General features: G+C 53.9%; 1 protein-coding gene across 4 annotated transcripts; it reads right to left on the minus strand.

The window, feature by feature from the left end:
- Window positions 1-1,324: 1,324 nt before the first annotated feature.
- Window positions 1,325-13,678, minus strand: CD276 (CD276 molecule). 4 transcript variants are annotated; one of them, XM_054272387.1, is made up of 8 exons: window positions 13,613-13,678; window positions 9,163-9,280; window positions 7,351-7,701; window positions 5,937-6,233; window positions 4,004-4,144; window positions 2,816-2,857; window positions 2,051-2,086; window positions 1,325-1,400 (listed from the first exon to the last, which is right to left on the minus strand). In XM_054272387.1, exons 2-8 carry the CDS (start codon window positions 9,200-9,202, stop codon window positions 1,378-1,380), a joined length of 930 nt encoding a protein of 309 aa, XP_054128362.1. In that variant the 5' UTR covers window positions 9,203-9,280; window positions 13,613-13,678; the 3' UTR covers window positions 1,325-1,377. The 4 variants fall into 4 exon arrangements, 3 of the variants coding, with proteins under 3 accessions (XP_054128362.1, XP_054128364.1, XP_054128363.1); XM_054272389.1 differs by lacking the exon at window positions 13,613-13,678 and having other exon boundaries at window positions 5,937-6,069; window positions 6,166-6,233; window positions 9,163-9,473; XM_054272388.1 differs by lacking the exons at window positions 2,816-2,857; window positions 13,613-13,678 and having other exon boundaries at window positions 9,163-9,473.
- Between the last annotated feature and the right edge of the window lie 5,501 nt (window positions 13,679-19,179).

The following is a 19,179-nucleotide window of genomic DNA, read 5'->3' on the forward strand; positions in this document are numbered from 1 at the left end:
TTTAATTTAGGAGCCAGCTCAGGCATCGCTGTGGGATTTTCCTCCTTGTGATGTGGCTCCAACAGGCCCTGGAAATCTTTTCCCCTGGGAATCCCAACCCTTACACCGTTCCTGGCCAAATCCCATAGAGCACACGGAGCTGGGAGGGATCGACCAACACGGTCCCAAATTTATTTGTCAAGGCACGAGAAACCCTCCAGATCCCGGATTTTAAAGAAGGATTCAACCCAAGGAGCCCTTGGGGACTTCCCGTGCTCCGGGACAGCAGCACTCAGGGTGTCCCCATGTCCCCAACAGCGCTGGGGACACCCCGGGACACAGCCAGAGCCCCCAGTCCCATGGGAATGACGAGCTGGGGATGTCCCCAGAGGTGTCCTCACAGCAGGACCTCACCCGGCCAGCGGGTGCCCCCTTCCCAAAAATGCCCCGGGATCGTTCCCGGTGGGACAAACCCCGCCGGGATCCAGCAGATAAGGCCAGGACGAGTCCGGAGGGACTCGGGGAGCGGGAAAAGGAGCGTGGGGAAGCCGCCATTCCCGAGGCTCCGGGCTTGGGAAGGGCAGGGAAAGGCGCCCGGGGCAGCACCAGAGCAGGGAAAGGGGAATGTCCCCCTGGGATGGACACGCAGAGGGACATGGGGACACCGGGCAGATCCTCACCGCCATTCCCGGGAAGGATGGAGGTGGGAATGGGGTGGGGCAGGTGGCAGCTCCGGGTCCTACCTCCGGGGCACCCCGGGGGTGTCACCGCCCGGATGTGTCACCAGCTTGGAGGTGTCACTGCCCCACGGTTGTCACCAACCCAGGGGTGTCACTGCCTTGGGGGTGTCACCGCTCCAGAGGTGTCACCGACTGCGGGGTGTCGCAGCTCCAGGGTTGTCGCCGGATTGAAGGCGTCACCACCCTGAGGGTGTCACCGCCGAGAGGTGTCACCATCTTGGAGGTGTCATAGCCCCAGGGTTGTCACTGCCCCAGGGTTGTCACCACCCCGGGGGTGTCACTGCCCAGAGGGGGTGTCACCAACCGGGGCGTGTCACTGTGCCGGGGGTGTCACCACCCAGAGGTGTCACCGGCCTCAGGGTGTCACGGCCCAGGGGGTGTCACTGGCCTGGAGGTGTCACCACTCCAGGGGTGTCACCGCCCCGGGGATGTGGCTGCCCGGGGGTGTCACCGGCTTGGAGGTGTCACTGCTCCGGGGGTGTGGCCGCCCCGGAGTTGTCGCTGGCCTGGAGGTGTCACCATGCCAGGGGTGTCACCACCAAGAGGTGCCACTGCCCCGGGATGTCACCACTCCAGGGGTGTCACCGGCCTGGAAGTGTCACTGCCCCGGGGGTGTCGCTGCTGGCTCGGGGACAGGCGGGCGGGGCCGGGGCTGCCGTCAATCGATCTCCTGCTCCCGACCTGGGCGGGGGAAAGGGAATTGAGAGGGAAAACATGGAACTGCCGGCACGGGGAAGGGAATTGATAAATCAACAGCTTAATGAACTAATGAATTAATAAATCAGTAGAGTAATGAATTAATGGATTAACTGATTAGTGGATTAATGGATTAATAAATTATTAAATTAATAAATCAACAAACCAATGAATTGTTAAATGAATAAATTGATAAATTGATAAATTAATACATTAATGGATTATTGGGGCTGCAGCTTGGAAAACTCTGGATCTTTTTCATTCTGGGAAAACTCTGGATCCTTTTCCAACCCCAGCAATTCCCATAATCCCAGAAAATCCATGGAAACCCCAAAAAAACCCAAAATTCCTTCCAGGGTTGGGTGTGGGGAGGCTTTTCCCCATCCAGAGTGGCCAGGAAAAGGAGGGATGAGGGATGCAGGAGCCACTGGATGACAGGAAGAACTGGGATAAACTGGAAAAAACTGGGAAAAGGGGAAATGGAAAACCATGATCTGGGAAAAGCTGATGGAAAACCCGTGGGAAAATGAAAATAGGGAGGGGAAAATACCCCTTGAAACATGACAAATGTTTCCTATGCAAATTTTAGGGAGAAAATGGGAATTATCCCAGATTTGCCAGAAATATCCACTCACCCTCTCTGCTCTCCGTGTTTTCCAGCAGCTGCAGAGCTGGAAAAAGAGAGAAACATCTTGTGGTCAATCCCATCCCATTCCCAAAGGAAACAGCTCCAAAATCCCATTTTTTGGGGCATAAACCCCAAAAGTGACCCCAATTCCCAATTTCCCTGCAGAATTCCCAGGGTTTGGTCCCGTGCCAGTGGATAAAGGGAATCCCCAGGAACACCACAGAGCTGCTGGATGCTGGAAAATTATGGGATTGGGAGGTTTGATTTGGGAATTCTGACATTTTATTAAGGAATTGGGAGGTTTTATTAAGGAATTTCATCAATTTATTAAGGAATGGGGAGGTTTGATTTGGAAATTGGGAGATTTTATTAAGGAATTGAGAGGTTTTATTATGGAATTCTGTCACTTATTAAGGAATTGGGAGGTTTTATTAAGGAATTCTGTCATTTTATTAAGGAATTGAGAGGTTTTGTTTGGGAATTTGGAGGCTTTATTCGGGAATTTGAAGGTTTTATTAAAGAATGGGGAGGCTTTATTTGGGGATTGGGAGATTTTATTAAGGCATTGGGAGGTTTATTAAGGAACTGGGAGATTTTATTATGGAATTCTGTCATTTTATTAAGGATTGGGGATGTTTTCTTTGGCAATGGGGAGGTTTTATTAAGGAATAGGGAGGTTTTATTTGGGAATGGGGAGGTTTATCCAGGATCAGGGGTGTCAGAAAATTGGGAATAGGGAAGGGGCCACCCTGAACCAGGATGGGGCACCCACCTGTCTTGGGCTCCTCCCCCTCCTCATCCCGCTCCTCTGGCCCTGGAAAACAAGGATCCCGAGGTGGGAACCCCATTCCTGGGATTCTGGGGGTGCCCCTTGGAGCATCCTGGCCTTTTCAGGGCGCCACATTCCCAAAAATCCCAACGGGAAAAGCCCCAGCTCTGAGGGACAGCGGTGGGTTCGGCACAGCTAAAAACCACCTGGACAGGGATCCTTGCATCCCCCAAAATCTGGGATACCCCAAACTGGGAGGCTCTTCCCTCCCTCCAGCACCCACAAGGACCCCAGGAAATTCCCACCCCCTGCTGCTGTTCCTGGGAGCAAAATCCATGGAAAAATCCCATGGAAAAAGAAAATTCCCAAGAGAAACTGGGAACAAAATCCATGGAAAAAAGGTAATTCCAAAGGGAAGCTGGGAGCAAATCCATGGAAAAAAACATGGAAAAAAGGTCATTGCCAAGGGAAACTGGGAGTAAATCCATGAAAAAATCCATGGAAAAAGGTCATTGCCAAGGGAAACTGGGAACAAACCCATTAAAAAATCCATGGAAAAAAGGTAATTCCCCAAAGAAACAGGGAGTAAAATCCATGGAAAAAAGGTAATTCCCAAGGGAAACTGGGAACAAAATCCATGGAAAAAAAAGGTGGAATAAAGGTCATTCTCAAGGGAAACTGGGAGCAAAATTAATGGGAAAAATCCATGATAAAAAGGTCATTTCCAAGAGAAACTGGGGCAAATCCATGGAAAAAAGGTCATTCTTGAGGGAAACTGGGGGCAAATCCATGGAAAAATGGTGATTCCCAATAGAAACTGGGAGTGAATCCATGAAAAAACCCATGGAAAAAATGTCATTCCCAAGAGAAATGGGGAGCAAATCCATGGAAAAAACCATGGAAAAAGGCAATTCCCAAGGGAAACTGGAAACAAAATCCATGGACAAAATCCATGGAAAAAAGGTCATTCCTGAGGGTGGCAGAGCCATTCTGGGAGCTTTTTTGGGAACAAATCCCCTTTGGTGCAAACACCACCCCATAAAAATGTGGAACACGACCCAAAACGGGAGAAGGCACCAGAGGTGTGCTGGCCATGGGAAAAGGGGACACGCGTGGCAGTGCCACCCCCTGGTGTCCCTCTGGTGTCCCTCCGGTGCCATCTGTCCCCTTGCAGCCTTTCCCGGGATTCACCTGTGCGCTCCTCATCCTCCCGGCAGCTCTCCCGGATCTTCTGGTGGCACACGAAGGCCAGGACGCCCAGCAGGGCCACCACGCACACGGCCAGGGCCACTGTCACCCACAGGGCCACCGCCGGGAATGCCAGGGGCTGGCCTTGCGGGGAGGGACGGAAAAGGGCCTGGATCAGCACCCGGGAATGACGGGGTGACCCCACAGCCAGGGTGATCCTATATCCAGGGTGATCCCATAATTAGGGTGACCCCACATCTGGAGCGATCCCATTTCCAGGGTGATCCCATAATTGGAGTGATCCCATACCCAGGGTGATCCCACATCCAGGGTAATCCCACATCCAGGGTGACCCCATATCCAGGGTGATCCCACATCCAGAGTAATCCCATATCCAGGGTGACCCAACATCCCAGGATGATCCCACATCTGGGGTGACCCCATATCCAGGGTGATCCCACATCCAGGATGATCCCACATCCAGGGTGATCCCATATCCAGGGTGACCCAACATCCCAGGATGATCCTATATCCGGGGTGATCCCATATCCAGAGTGATCCCACATCCAGGGTAACCCCATATCTGGGGTGACCCCACATCCAGGGTGACCCCACATCCAGGGTGATCCAGAGTGATCCCACATTCAGGACGATCCCATATCCAGGATGGTTCAATACCCAGGGTGACCCCACATCTGGAGTGATCCAACACCCGGGATGCCCCAAAACCCAGGATGATCCAACTTTGAGGGTGATCCCATATCCAGGATGACCCAGGGTGACCCCACACCCACAATGATCCAGGATGCTCCAGGGTGACCCCATATCCAGGGTGACCCCACATCCAGGCTGGATCACAATCCAGCCCCAGGAGCTGCTTCCTGGGGGCATGGAATGTCCCCATGGAAGACTTAAATGTCACCTGCTGCCACCCCCTGCCATGGCAATGCCACCTCCCACTGTCCCAGGCTGCTCCAAGCCCTGTCCCACCTGGCCTGGGATGGGGACAGGAATCCAAGGACAGCCACAGCACTCTGGGAATGTCAGCCCAGCCAGGAATCCCTTCCCAGCACCCATGCTCTGGGTGGCTTTGGGTGCCAGTGTCACCTCACCCAGCCCTCCTGGCTGGACTGGGTGACACTGCCATTCCTCCAGCAGCTCTGGGTGCCAGTGCCACCTCACCCAGCCCTCCTCGGTGCCACCCAGTCACCTTCCCCAGCCCGGCTGGGTGGCATTGGGTGACAGTGTCACCACGGCCACCTCCCCCAGTGTCTCCTGGGTGGCTCTGGATGCCAGTGTCACCTCCCCCAGCCCCTCTGGGTGGCTTTGGCTGCCACTGTCACCTCCCCCAGCCTCTCCTAGCTGGCTCGGGGTGGCAGTGTCACCTCCCCAGCCTCTCCTACCTGGCTTTGCATGGCACTGTCATCTCCCCCAGCCCCTCCTGGCACGCTCTGGGTGCCAGTGCCACCATGGTCACCTCCCCAGCCCCTCCTGGGTGGCTTTGCATGGCACTGCCACCTCCTCCAACTCTCTCAGCTGGCTTTGGCTACCACTGTCATCTCCCTGAGCCCCTCCTGGCTGTCTCTGTGTGGCAGTGCCACCTCCCCCAGACCTCTTGGCAGACTCTGGGTGGCAGTGTCACCTCCCCCAGCCCCTCCTGGCTGGCTGTGTGTGCCACTGCCACCTCCCCCAGCCCCTCCTGGCTGGCTTTGCATGACACTGCCACCTCCCCAGCCCTCCTGGCAGGCTCTGGGTGGCAGTGTCCCCTCCTGGCTGTCTCTGTGTGCCACTGTCCCCTCCCCAGCCCCTCCTGGCTGTCTCTGTGTGTCAGTGCCCCCTCCCCAGCCCTTGTGGCAGTCTCTGTGTGGCAGTGCCCCCTCCCCAGCCCTTGTGGCAGTCTCTGGGTGTCAGTGTCCCCTCCCCAGCCCTGGCTCACCCGTGATGGTGACCGAGGCGTGGCCGTGCTGGCGCAGCGCGGCGTTGAGCACCAGGCACGAGTAGGTGACGTTGGGCTCCACCAGCACGCGCAGGACGCTGCGCACCTCGAAGAGCCCGTCCTCGTTGGCCACCTGCCACGTGGTGACGTTGGCAGTCAGGTTGGCACCCCGGCTGTCCTGCCACAGCACGCTGGCCTCGGGGTAGCCGCGGGACGCGTGGCACGTCACCTCGGCCACGTCGCCCGGCTTCAGGTCCTTGCTGGGCTCCAGGTGCACGCTGGGCTTGGAGTAGGGAGCTGTGGGGACGGGGGGGACAGCAGTGAGGATTGGGAGCAGCAGCGGGGCCAGCCGGGATTGGGATGGGATCTTGCAGCTGCCAGGATTGGGATCTTCCAGTGCCAAGCCCATCCTTGGCTGAGGGTCACCATCAGCTGAGGTGAGCCAGGAGCCTCAGCAGGGCATGGATTGCACTGCCCAGGGAACATTTTGGGGATAAGGGGGGACTGATGTGAGGATTGGGATGGGGAGCTTGGCCAGCCAGGATTGGGACAAGCTCTTCCAGCTGCTAAACCCATCCTCAGCTGAGGGTCACTGCTGGCCCCTTAGCTGAGAGTCTCAGCAGGGCACGGATCACGCTGCCCAGGGAATATTTTGGGGACAAGAGGGGACCCGAATGAGGATTGAGATGGGGAGCTGGACCAGCCCTGAGATGAAGCTAAACCCATTCTCAGCTGAGGGTCACTCCTGGCCAAGGTGGCTCCGCAGCCAGAACCCTCAGCAGGGCATGGATCACACTGCCCAGGGAATATTCTGGGGAGGAGCTGTGGAGCACAAGGGGAGACCAGAGTGAGGATTGGGATGGGGAGCCAGGACAGCCAGGATTGGGATCTTCCAGCTGCTAGACCCATCCTCAGCAGGCTGAGGTGGCCCCTCAGCCGGGAGCCTCAGCAGGGCATGGATCACACTGCCCAGGGTATATTTCGGGTAAAAGCGGTGACTGGAGTGAGGATTGGAATGGGAAGATGGGCCAGCCAGGATTGGGATATTGCAGCTGCCAGAATTGGGATCTTCCAATGCCAAACCCATCCTCAGCTGAGGGTCACTGCTGCTCAAGGTGGCCCCTCAGCCAGGAGCCTCAGCATGGCATGGATTGCACTGCCCAGGGAACATTTTGGGGACAAGGGGAGGACTGGAGTGAGGATTGGGATGGGGAGCTGGACCAGCCAGGATTGGAATGGGCTCTTCCAGCTGCCAGGATTGGGATCTTCCAGCTGCCAAATCCATCCTCAGCTGAGGGTCACCGCCAGCTGAGGTGGCCTCACAGCCAGGAACCTCATCAAGGCATAGATCCCACCACCCAAAGAACATTTTGGGGCGGCACAACCACCACTCCCCACCTCCAGGGTCCCTCACCTGCCACCTGCAGCGCCACGGCGGCGCTGTCGTAGTCGCGCACGCGCACGAAGCAGGTGAAGCTGCCCTCGTCGGCGATGCGCACGCGGCGCAGCAGCAGCGACACGTTGCCCCGCTGCAGCTGGTCGTAGAAGAGCGCCGTGCGGTTGGCATAGCCCTGGCCCTGGTCCTGCAGGCGGTCCTGGCCTCCGGAGAACTCGTGCACCAGGCGCTTGGTGTCCGTCAGCTGCCAGATGAGGCTGAGCTCGGCCACGCTGAAGTTGGCCTCGGGAGAGAAGGAGCACAGCAGGGTGGCGTCCTGGCCAAACAGGGCCACCACGGGCTCCTCGGGCACCTGGATCTCCATGGCGCCTGCGGGAGGGGATGGGGACACGCTGTGACAGCTGCAGGAGAACCGCCTGGGTTCTGCTCCTGGGTGGGGTCTGAGAAAATTGAGGGATGCCCGTGGGAGGGACACATGGGCAGGTGGCATCTCAGGATTGTCCCCAGCTATGCCACCTTGATGGAAGGGGGACAGTTCCACATCCAGCACCAAAGTGGGGCACCTTCGGCTGCCAGGAGCACCCAAACATGGATAACACCCAAGCAAGTCCATGGGAGGGACACGTGGGCAGGTGGCATCTCAGGACTGTCCCCAGCCATGCCACCTTGATGGAACGGGGCAGTTCCACATCCAGCACCAAACTGGGGCACCTTTGGCTGCCAGGAGATGCCAGGAGCTGCCATGGGCACCCAAATGTGGATAATACCAAAGCAATGCTCTAGGGAGGGACACATGGACAGGTGGCATCCCTGGATTGTCCCCAGCAATGCCACCGTGATGGAAGGGGGACAATCCCAGACAAACCAGAGGCACCTTCAGCTGCCAGGAGCAGCCATGGGCACCCAAACATGGATAACATCCAAGCAATGCCCATAGGAGGGACATGAAGGCAGGTGGCATCTCAGGACTGTCCTCAGCCATGCCATCCTGATGGAAGGGGGACAGTCCCAGACAAACCAGAGGCACCTTCAGCTCCCAGGAGCTGCCATGGGCACCCAAACAAGGATAACACTCAAGCAACGCTCATGGGAGGGACACACGGACAGGTGGCATCTCAGGACTGTCCCCAGCAATGTCACCCTGCAGGAAGGGGTACAGTCCCACATCCAGCACCAGACTGGGGCACCTTCAGTTGCCAGGAGCAGCCATGGGCACCCAAACCTGCTCAGGGGCACAGAGCCCGGATTGTCCCCACAGGGACAGGATGGCTGGTGGCAGTGCTGGGGACACGGTCCCCAGGGGGAGCCAGCCCTGGCCAGGCTGGCAGCGCTAGGTGGCACCAGTGCTCCAGCGTGGTGCCAGCTGGGGTGGCACAGCACGATTCCAGCTCATCCCAGTGCCATGGCACGATTCCAGCTCATCCCACTGCCATGGCACGGTTACACCCCCATCCCAGTGCCATGCAATGATTCCAGCCCCATCCCAGTGCCATGGCACAATTCCAGCCCCATCCCAGTGCCCTGGCACAATTCCAGCCCCATCCCAATAACAAGGGAAGGGATAACAATGAACACCAGGAGCCAGCCTGGCTGGAACTGCGGTGGCACTGCCAACTGCTCTCCTGGGAATGGGGATCCACCAGGATTGAGTGACCCCGTGTTGGAAGGAGCTGTGCCCTGCCAGGGGGTGCCACCCAAGGCTGTCACCCCACGGAGCACCAATCCAGGAGAAACACCCGGTGGGAGATGCCAGCTCGGGGCACGGCTCTGTCGGGACGTGGGTGGCACTGGGGACATCTCCTGTGGAGCGGTGCCACCAGCCCCACTCACCTGCCAGGCCGAGTGCCAGGATGAGCAGCGGGAAGGGCATCCTTGGCACGGGAAAAGCCGGGATGACGGAGCAGGAGCGGGAATCCTGGTGGGAAGGATCCTCTCTGGGAACCAGGAGCTGGGGGAAAACACAAGGAAAGGCTGGGATGGTGCTGGGATGGAGGGACAGAGCGAGGGAAGGGAACAGACTGGGGATCCCACGGCATTCTCAGGGATCCCATGGCATTCCCATGGATCCCACAGCATTCCCAGGGATCCCATGGCATTCCCAGGGATCTCACACCAGCCATTCCCAGGGATCCCACGGCATTCCCAGGGATCTCACGGCAGCCATTCCCAGGGATCTCATGGCATTCCCAGGGATACCACAGCATTCCCAGGGATCTCACACCAGCCATTCCCAGGGATCCCATGGCATTCCCAGGGATCCCATGGCATTCCCAAGGATCTCACACCAGCCATTCCCATGCATCCCACAGCATTCCCAGGGATCCCACGGCATTCCCAGGGATCTCACAGCAGCCATTCCCAGGGATCTCACGGCATTCCCAGGGATCTCTCACCAGCCATTCCCAGGGATCTCATGGCAGCCATTCCCAGGGATCCCATGGCATTCCCAGGGATCTCACACCAGCCATACCCAGGGATCCCACAGCATTCCCAGGGATCTCATGGCAGCCATTCCCAGGGATCTCATGGCATTCCCAGGGACCCCATGGTATTCCCAGGGATCCCACACCAGCCATTCTGAGGGATCCCACACCTGCTATTCTGAGGGATCCCACACCAGCCATTCCCAGGGATCCCACAGCATTCCCAGGAATCCAAGGGCAGCCATTCCTGGGGATCCCAGTGCAGGCATTCCCAGGGATCCTGGGGATCCCACACCAATCATTCCTGGGGACCACCACCCCAACAGACACCACAGGAAGGGGTTCAGCTTCAGCCTGGCACGGCCAGAGGGATTGCTGCATTCCCAGCACCAACAGAGCTGGTGAGTTGGCAGCAGCAGCTGTGCCCCAGGGAAGCCACGTGAGCCCCTTCCCTTCCCTTCCCTTCCCTTCCCTTCCCTTCCCTTCCCTTCCCTTCCCTTCCCTTCCCTTCCCTTCCCTTCCCTTCCCTTCCCTTCCCTTCCCTTCCCCAGCTGTTCCTGCATTGCCCCAGCCCCGTGCTCCAAGAGGAGCTCCCAGGGGCCGGGATTTCACTCCAAGCCCAACGGGAGCAGCTCCCCGGGACGGGGCTGAGGATTCCCGGCAGCTCCAGGGCAGCGAGGCTCAGCCCTGCCCGCAGGGAGGCAGGAAAGCTCCGGGATGGGTGCCCGGAGCAGGGGAAGGTGAGGGCAGAGTGCCCGGCCCCGCTGGATTCCCGAGGCGCCGCATGACCCGCGCTGCTCCCGCCACAGGAACCAGCTCCGGCAGCGGCGCCACTCTGTCCCCTCCCTGTCACCTCCCTGTGTCCCCTCCCTATCCCCTCCCTGTCTCCTCCCCGGGTCCCTCTGTGTCCCCTCCCTGGGCTATGCCAGCCCATCCCAGGGTCTCGCTGGGACCTGCGCCTGTGGGGTCACGGCATTGCCACATCTGTAGGGTCACAGCACTGTCCCTCCCTGTGCCAACTCATCCCAGAGTCCCGCTGTGTCCCCTCCCTGTCCCGTCCCATCACTGGGTCCCGCTGTGTCCTGTCCCTGTCCCCTCCCTGTGCCATCCCATCCCTGGGATGGGATCCTGTCCCTGTCCCAGCACATCCCAGGGTCCTGCTGTGTCCTGTCCCATCCCATCCCATCCCATCCCATGGTCCCGTTTGTGTCCCCTCCCTGTCCCGGCCCATGCCAGGGTCCCTGTCCGGAGCCCCTGGCACTGGCACCACCACCCCTGTGGGGTTGTGGCACTGCCACCCCTGTGGGGTCATGGCACTGCCACCCCTGTGGCTCCCACGGGGAAACTGAGGCACGAGGGGAAACTGAGGCACAAAGAGGGAAAAAGGTCCAGGGAATGAGGGAAAGTGGGGCACAGAGAATGGGAGAATCTGAGGCACAAAGAGGAAACTGAGGCACAAGGGAAAACTGAGGTATAGAGGGAAACTGGTGCACAGGGAATGGGGGAAACTGAGGCACAAGGGGAAACTGGTGCACAGGAAATGGGGAAACTGAGGCCCATTTCTACCCCAAGAGCCCTAAGAATGCTTCCCCTCTCCTTCCCTCCCGAGCACGATGGAAAACGACCAATCCAGGATTTTTCCCACCCCCTGTCCCGGACTTTTCCCAACCAAATCCATGCCAGGCAGCCGGGAAGGAGGGAAAGGGTGATGGGGGGAGAGGGAAACCCTGACTCATCCCCCTTGGAACCGTCCCCTTTTCCTGGGGACATCGAACAAATCCTCTCTTCCCTACAGTGACCCTACAGTTCCTGCCAGAGTGTCCCAGGAAGGTGACCACTGTGTCCCCAACCCCACTGCTGCCACCATTGTGCTGTGACTCAGTTTCCCCAAGACCTCAAGTGGGGATAGAAGGAATCCCACAAAAACTTCCCTCCAGAAAGCCAAGGGATAATTAAATCCCCCAGAACCACACCTCACCCTGTTCCCTGGTTTTTTATAACCTCAAATTATCCCCCGGGTCCAGGGAGAAGTCCTGGCCTCCCACTGACCATTTGCAAGCCCCGAGGAATTTGTTAACCCTTTCAGTGCTTCAATCCTCCCCCGGGTGAGAGAAAGGAACAAGATGTTAAAGAACAACATGAAGACATCGAAATGGATGAAAAAGAAGTCCCAGATGGGAGGGATGAGGAGATGCCTTAATTTTAGGATTAAAATCCTCTTGTAAACTGTGGAGAAAATACTCTTTTTCTCTGTAACACATGAAACTATGGGGAGATTAAGGATTCAAATTCATATTGAGCAAAGGCCTCCCTACTAAAGTAAGCAGAAGTTTAAACAGAGAAAAAGAAAAGAGTGATGAGACCCTGTGCTCCCAGGAAGGAAAAGAAAAAAATCTCTGTTCCCAGAGATGAAGATAATTTTAGAGATAGATGAGAACTTTTACCTTTAAACATCTTTAAAACAATACCCCATAAGTGAGCACAACCCATAAACAAGCTGTGGGAAGGCTTGTAGGAAATAAGAGGGGCTTCAGGATAACAAATAATAAATTTCAGATAATAAATTTCCCCAGGCAGCTGCTATTTGTAAAAGAGCCACGAGAGAACTTGCAAAAAAGTCTCCATAATATCAACAAGGAAGACTTCTCTCCTTAAGTGAACTAAAGAAAGATCATTTTAGAAGTAATAAACTAAATAATTTAATTTTTGGTGTGCCTGGGTCAGCCCCCTCTGTCCCTCTCCTCGAGCCAAAAGCCAGGCTCTGCTCAGGACTATTTTTAGGTCCTGCTCAAGTTGTGGGCGTGCAGCAGCAATGCCTCACGTGGGACTGTGGGGATGGGGTGTGGAAAGATGGGACACAGCCCCCAAATCCCATCGGGGTTTTGGGATGGGGTGTTTGGGGCTAGGAAGGGATAAGGATTCAGGGTGACACCTGGCAAGAAGAAGGAATGAGGATTTGGGGTGATACAGGGAGGAGGAAGGGATTTGGGGTACAATACTAGGAAGGAGGAAGAGATGAGGATCTGGGGTGCAATACACGACAGAAGGAAGGGACAGGGATTTGGGGCACAATACTGGGAAGGAAGAAGGGATTTGGGGTGATACTGGGAAGGAGGAAGGGATGAGGATTTGGGGTACAATCGTGACAGAAGGAAGGGACAAAGATTTGGGGTGCAATACTGGGAAGGAGGAAGGGATGAGGAATTGGGGTGATAACGGAAGGAGGAAGAGATGAGGATTTAGGGTGCGATACCAGGAGGGAGGAATGGATGAGGATCTGGGGTGCAATACTTGACAGAAGGAAGGGACAAGGATTTGGGGTGCAATACTTGACAGAAGGAAGGGACACGGATTTGGGGCGATCCTTGCCGGGAGGAAGGGATTGGAACTCGGGTTGATCCTTGCCGGGAGGAAGGGATTGCGACTCGGGATGCCCCAGCGGGCCGGAGCAAGGCTGGGCGGGCTCTCCCTTGTCTCGGCGGGGGAAAAGGGGAACGAGCGCTTCCTCCCGGCACCGCCTTCAGCCCCGCATACCCAAGAGGGCGCTTCCAGTGGGATTCCCGAGCATCCCGGGGTGCCACCCACCCCTGCCTGCACCCCAGGGACTGGGGGGGACCCCGCAGCCCCCCAACCCCCGCAGGGCTCTCTGAATCCTCCGGGGGAGCCCCATTCATTCCTCCCTCCCTCCCTTCTTCCCTCCCTCCTTTCTCCCCCGTCCGCCCGGAACCCCGCCCGGAGCCGAGCGCGGCCCGCGGCAGGGACACGGAGCGGGGCGGCCCCGCGGCTCCCCCGGGCTGGGCCGGCCCCGCTGCGGCCGCTCCCGCGCCCCCCGAGCCCCCCGGAGCCCCCGCACTCACCGGGGCCGCGGCGGAGGCAGCGCGGGCGGCGGGCGGCGGCCCCGGCTCGATTGGCTGCGAGCGCTTCCTGCCGGGAACGGGCGGGAGGAGCCTGGAGCGGGACACCGAGCCAGGGGATTGGGGACCGGGAATGGGGATTGGGGAGCCTGGAGCGAGACACGGAGCCAGGGATTGGGGAGCTGGGAATGGGGATTGGGGAGCTGGGAATGGGGATTGGGGAGCCGGGAATGGGGATTGAGGAGCCGGGAACGGGACACGGAGCCAGGGATTGGGGAGCCGGGAATGGGGATTGGGGAGCCTGGAGCGGGACACGGAGCCAGGGATTGGGGACCGGGAATGGGGATTGGGGAGCCTGGAGCGGGACACGGAGCCAGGGATTGGGGAGCTGGGAGAGGGACACTGAGCCAGGGGACTGGGGAGCCGGGAATGGGGATAGGGGAGCCTGGAGCAGGACACGGAGCCAGGGGATTGGGGACCGGGAATGGGGATTGGGGAGACTGGAGCGGGACACCGAGCCAGGGACTGGGGAGCCTGGAGCGGGGATTGGGGAGCCAGGGGATTGGGGAGCCGGGAATGGGACACGGAGCCAGGGGATTGGGGAGCTGGGAATGGGAGAGGGAGTGAGGGGATTGGAGAGCCTGGAATGGGGACTGGGGAGCCTGGGGAATTGGGGAATGGGGAATTTAGAGCCAAGCATTGGGGAGCTTGGAGAGGAGGATTGGGGAGCAGTGAGCTGGGGATTGGGGTGCCTGGGATTCTGAGATCTCAAAGTCAGGATGAGGTGCATGGAACTGGGGATTTTGGAGATCTCAGATTTGGGATTTTGGAGATCTCAAATTTGGGATGAGGTGCAGGGAACCAGGGATTTTGGAGATGTCAGGTTTGGGATGAGATACACAGAACTGGGGATTTCTGAGATTTCAGATTCAGGATTTTGGAAATCTCAAATTTGGGATTTTGGAGATCTCAAATTTGGGATGAGGTGCACGGAACCAGGGATTTTGGAGATTTCAAATTTGGGATTTCGGAGACCCCAGAATCATGATGAGATGCATGGAATGAGAGATTTTGCTGATTTCAGGATGAGATACAAGGAACCAGAGATTTTGGAGATCTCAAATTGGGGATTTTGGAGATCTCAGATTTGGGATGAGGTGCACAGATCCATGGATTTTGGAGATCTCAGATTGGGGATTTTGGAGATCTCAGATTCAGGATAAGATACAAGGAACCAGAGATTTTGGAGATCTCAAAGTCAGGATTTTGGAGATCTCAGATTCAGGATGAGGTGCAGGGAACCAGGCAGGAGGGCTGAGCCATCTCCTGTGGGGAGGACAAAAGGCAGCTGGAATTTGCCAGGTGGAGCCCAGGCTGCTTCCCAGGGAAATCCTGGTTAATGATTTCCCCACTCCATGCAGAAAACGCTGTTGGGGTGTCATAGTTTGATATGGGAGGAATTTAAGGAATTAACCTAAATTAACATCAAATTAGAGGCTGATTAGAGGTAAAAATCTAAAAAAAAAAATCTCAATTTTTTCTCAAAAATTTCAAATCTCAAATTAGAAAAATCTCAAATTTTCAAATTCGATCTTAAATTTTAAAAATAAAAAAAATCTCTTTTTTTGATTTTTCAAATCAAATAAAATCTCAAATTAGCGAACCAAAACCACTATGCAGGGAAAACCCCAAAATTTTGGGAGCCCTGGCACTGGAAGGGGACCCCCAAAATGAGGGTGGTTTGGGCCTTTCCTGGCTGCAGAGCACAGGAAGCTCCTCACCCTTTTGATTACAGGGAAAAGCTGCAACACCCAGAGCTGCAAAGCTGAAAATGGAAAGGTGAGAGTTAAAATAACCCCAGACCTGCTATATTTAAACCATTCCATGTTTGGCTTTGTTTTTTTGGGTTTTTTTTTTTTTTTCCCTGGCAGACAAACAAGGATTTTGCACATATGTAAACTTTGAGATAAGAAATGTTGATTTAGAAGTGTTATGGAATAGGATGGGTATTGTTGAGAGAGAAAAAAAGTTTTAAAGGATAGTTTTTAAAATAAGATTAGATTATTTTTAAGATTATTTTTACCTATATTTAACACCTATTCCCTATATTTTTACCTAGAGAAATGGAATTATGAAAGATGTAGTAGGGTTTATGAGGGCTTGTTTTAGATTATTAGTTTTAAGGTATTTATGGTATGGTGTGGTAAAAAGTTGATTGCTTAAGAAAATATTTATAATGTTTTGTAATTAGGAAGTAGTTGGGTTTTTGATTGTGATGGTGTGAATTATAACATCTGTAGTTTTTTACTTTTTTTATGAGATTGAAAATGGAATAAAAGTTTTTAAAACAGAGGGATGGAACACAGGGAATTCCATCCCAGGGTCACCCCACCCTCCCAATGTCCCATCCATCCCTGCCCTCTGGCAGTGGGAGCCATTCCCTGTGTCCTGTCACTGAAGGGTGAGACATAAAAATGTGTAAAACTCAATGCCATTCTATCAGAAACCAGCCTATTTCCTGGTTAAAATACCTTATAAATGGTCCTCAGCCTATTAGCTTTTCACACAATGCTGCTAATACTCCTCACACCAATCACCTATATTTCTACCTGGATTTTATCTATATTTTTACCTGTATTTAATACCAATCACCTATATTTTTGCCTATATTTTAGCTATATTTTTATCTGTATTTAACACCAATTATCTATGTTTTACCTATATTTAACACCAGTCACCTGTATTTTACCTATATTTAACACAAATCATCTGTATTTTCACCTCTATTTTTACCTATATTTAACACCAATCACCTATATTTTAACCTATAATTAACACAAATCACCTCTATTTTTACCTCTATTTTATCTATATTTTGCCTATATTATTACCTATATTTAACACCAATCATCTCTATTTTTACCCATATTTTTATCTATATTTAACAAAAATCACCTATATTTTTGTCTATATTTTTACTTATATTACCTATATTTAACACCAATCGCCTATATTTCTACTTATATTTTAACCTATATTTAACACCAATCACCTATATTTTACCTATATTTAACATAATCACCTATATTTTTACTTATATTTCAACCTATACTTAACACCAATCATCTATAATTTAATCTATATTTTAACCTATATTTAAAACAAATCACCTATATTTTGACCTGTAATATTACCTATATTTAACACAAATCACCTATATTTTTACCTATATTATTTACCTATATTTAACACAAACCAATTCTATTTTTACCTATATTTCTACTTATATTTTAACTTATATTTAACACCAATCACATATAATTTTACATATATATTTACCTCTATTTAACACAATTACCTATTTTTACCTATATTTACCTATATTTTTGCCTATATTTTAACACCAATCACCTATATTTTCACCTATATTTTATCTGTATTTTTACGCGTATTTAACACAAATCACCTCTATTTTAACTTATATTTTACCTATATTTTAACCTATATTTAACACAAATAATCTCTTTTTTTAACCTATATGTAACACTAATCCCCTCTATTTTTTCTCCATGTGTTCCTGCTCCAATGCATCTTTCCGCCTGAATTCTCCAGAATTTCTGCTCTTTTTGCAAGGCCATCTTTCCCAGCTTGTTTCTGATTTTTGGTTCCACTCTCTCTCACAAATGTCAGCCCAGGCTGGTCCCTGCTCCTTGGGGAGGGCTGTGCCCTTTCCCAGAGGCTTTTCCAGGATGAAAAGCTCCTCTGTTCTGGGAGGAGTGAAGGGATGAGGAACCAGCTGTGCTGCAGAGCCCTTCCCTCCCCCAGGCATGGAAAATGAGGCTTTTCCCTTCTGCTTTCCTCCTGCTTCCTCCCCACATCCTCCCCCTAAGCTCTGCTGCCACCAGCGCCACACATCCAGCAAGGACAGCAGGAAGAAGGCAAAAAATTGGATTTTTGTTGGATTTAACCCTTTTCTGACCCAGTGATGGGGCACTGAGAGGTGTTTTAAAAGCTTTTATTCCATTTTCAGTCTCATGAGAAGGGTGAGACAATACAGATGTTATAATTCACACCATCACAATCAGAAGCCAACTATTTCCTAATTACATTATGAGCATTTCTTGGCCTATCAGCTTTTATCACACCATGCTGTAAATGCTTAAAAGCCAATAATCTAAAATGCATCTTTCATAGTTCTATTTCTCCAAAGTATCTGGTCTTATTTGCAACTTTGAAACTTGTTTCTAGTTCCATTTCTCTCTCAGCAATGTCTGTCCTATTCCATGGCATTTCTCAGTCAGCATTTCTTATCTCAGGGTTTGCATACAGATATGTGAGCCTTTTGTCAGGCGGTGAGAATTCTCTACAAATCCATTTTTCCCCCCCACAGATTGAGGAAATATGAGATCTTCTCCCTCAAAGACATCACCCTTGGTGCTCTGTCATCCCCCCTCAGCCCCTGGAGCCGGGCTGGAAGGCAGCAGGAGCATCCACCTGGCAAAATTCCTGGCAAAAATTCCACCAGAACAGCAGGAAGGAAGTAGCCAGAGGTTCCTGCTCCAGTCCCAAAGCACGTGCAGGGTTTTGATCTCCCAGGGAATTAATTCAGCTCAGAGCAGCCCAGCTATCTGTAGATATCAGCCAGGTATTTTGTTATCAGAGAAAAGCCACCAGGCTTCTCTTTGGCCCAGCAAAGATCGCTTCCAGCGTGGCTTTCATCCCTTCAGGGTTTGGGAAAAAAGAGCTGTTATCTCTAAAAGGTTTCTTTGAGGTCTTTTCTTCAATAAACTACAAACCCCACCGTGCTACAACAAACAAACTCCTTTGGGGGCAGCAGAGCAGGGGCAGCCAGGCAGGACAAACACCTGGCAGTGCCCACGGGGTCACCATGTCCCCAGGGACGTGGGGACACCACGGCCCAGCCAGGTGGGAGTTCAAGAGAGCTGCCATGCCCAGGGCAGTCAGTGCCACCTGGTACAGGGTAAGGACAAAGGGCCTGGGCTGCTTCCTGTCTGTGGGCACACCAAAGAGCTGACAGATGTGGAGGCTTCACCCTCAACTTTTATTTACCTCAGTTAGCTGAAATTGGCCAAATCCTAAAGCAGTGCTGCCCGGAGCAGCTGTGGCTGCCCTGGCAGTGCCAAGGCCAGGCTGGGAGCACTCAGGACAGCGGGAGGTGGCTGTGCCCGGGTAGGATGGGGTTAAGGTCCCTCCCACCAGGGGTTGAGGTGCATCCTGAGATCCTCGGGAGATCTGCTCCTGGTTCCTGCCGGGAGGTGCCACCAGCATCACACAGGGCCTGGCAGAGCGCTGTGTGTGCTACGAGGGATTCCAGAGACACACCCTGCTGCACACGGACACAAGAATGCACAGACACACTGCCCTGCCCTGTCCCACACCGCATCCCAGTGCCCCTGAGGCACATCCTGCTGCCAGGCTGCGCATGGACACACAGACACAGGGACACATGGACACACAGCCCTGCCCTGTCCTGCATCTCACTGCCCCAGAGGCACATCCTGCTGTGCACAGACACACGGACACGGGGACACACTGCCCTGTCCCACACT

The sequence above is a fragment of the Melozone crissalis genome, unplaced genomic scaffold (genome assembly GCF_028551555.1).
Source record: "Melozone crissalis strain CALT ecotype California unplaced genomic scaffold, PUWL_Pcris_2 ptg000014l_1, whole genome shotgun sequence".
Lineage (NCBI taxonomy): Eukaryota > Metazoa > Chordata > Aves > Passeriformes > Passerellidae > Melozone > Melozone crissalis.

Excerpts from the sequence above, each read along its gene's own strand:
- CD276 (XM_054272387.1), bottom strand. The coding sequence starts at position 9,202 with ATGCCCTTCCCGCTGCTCATCCTGGCACTCGGCCTGGCAG. Across the intron at positions 2,858-4,003 it reads GGAGGATGAGGAGCGCACAG|GGCCAGAGGAGCGGGATGAG; the intron begins GTGAATCCCGGG and ends CTTGTTTTCCAG. Across the intron at positions 2,087-2,815 it reads GGGGGAGGAGCCCAAGACAG|CTCTGCAGCTGCTGGAAAAC; the intron begins GTGGGTGCCCCA and ends CTCTTTTTCCAG.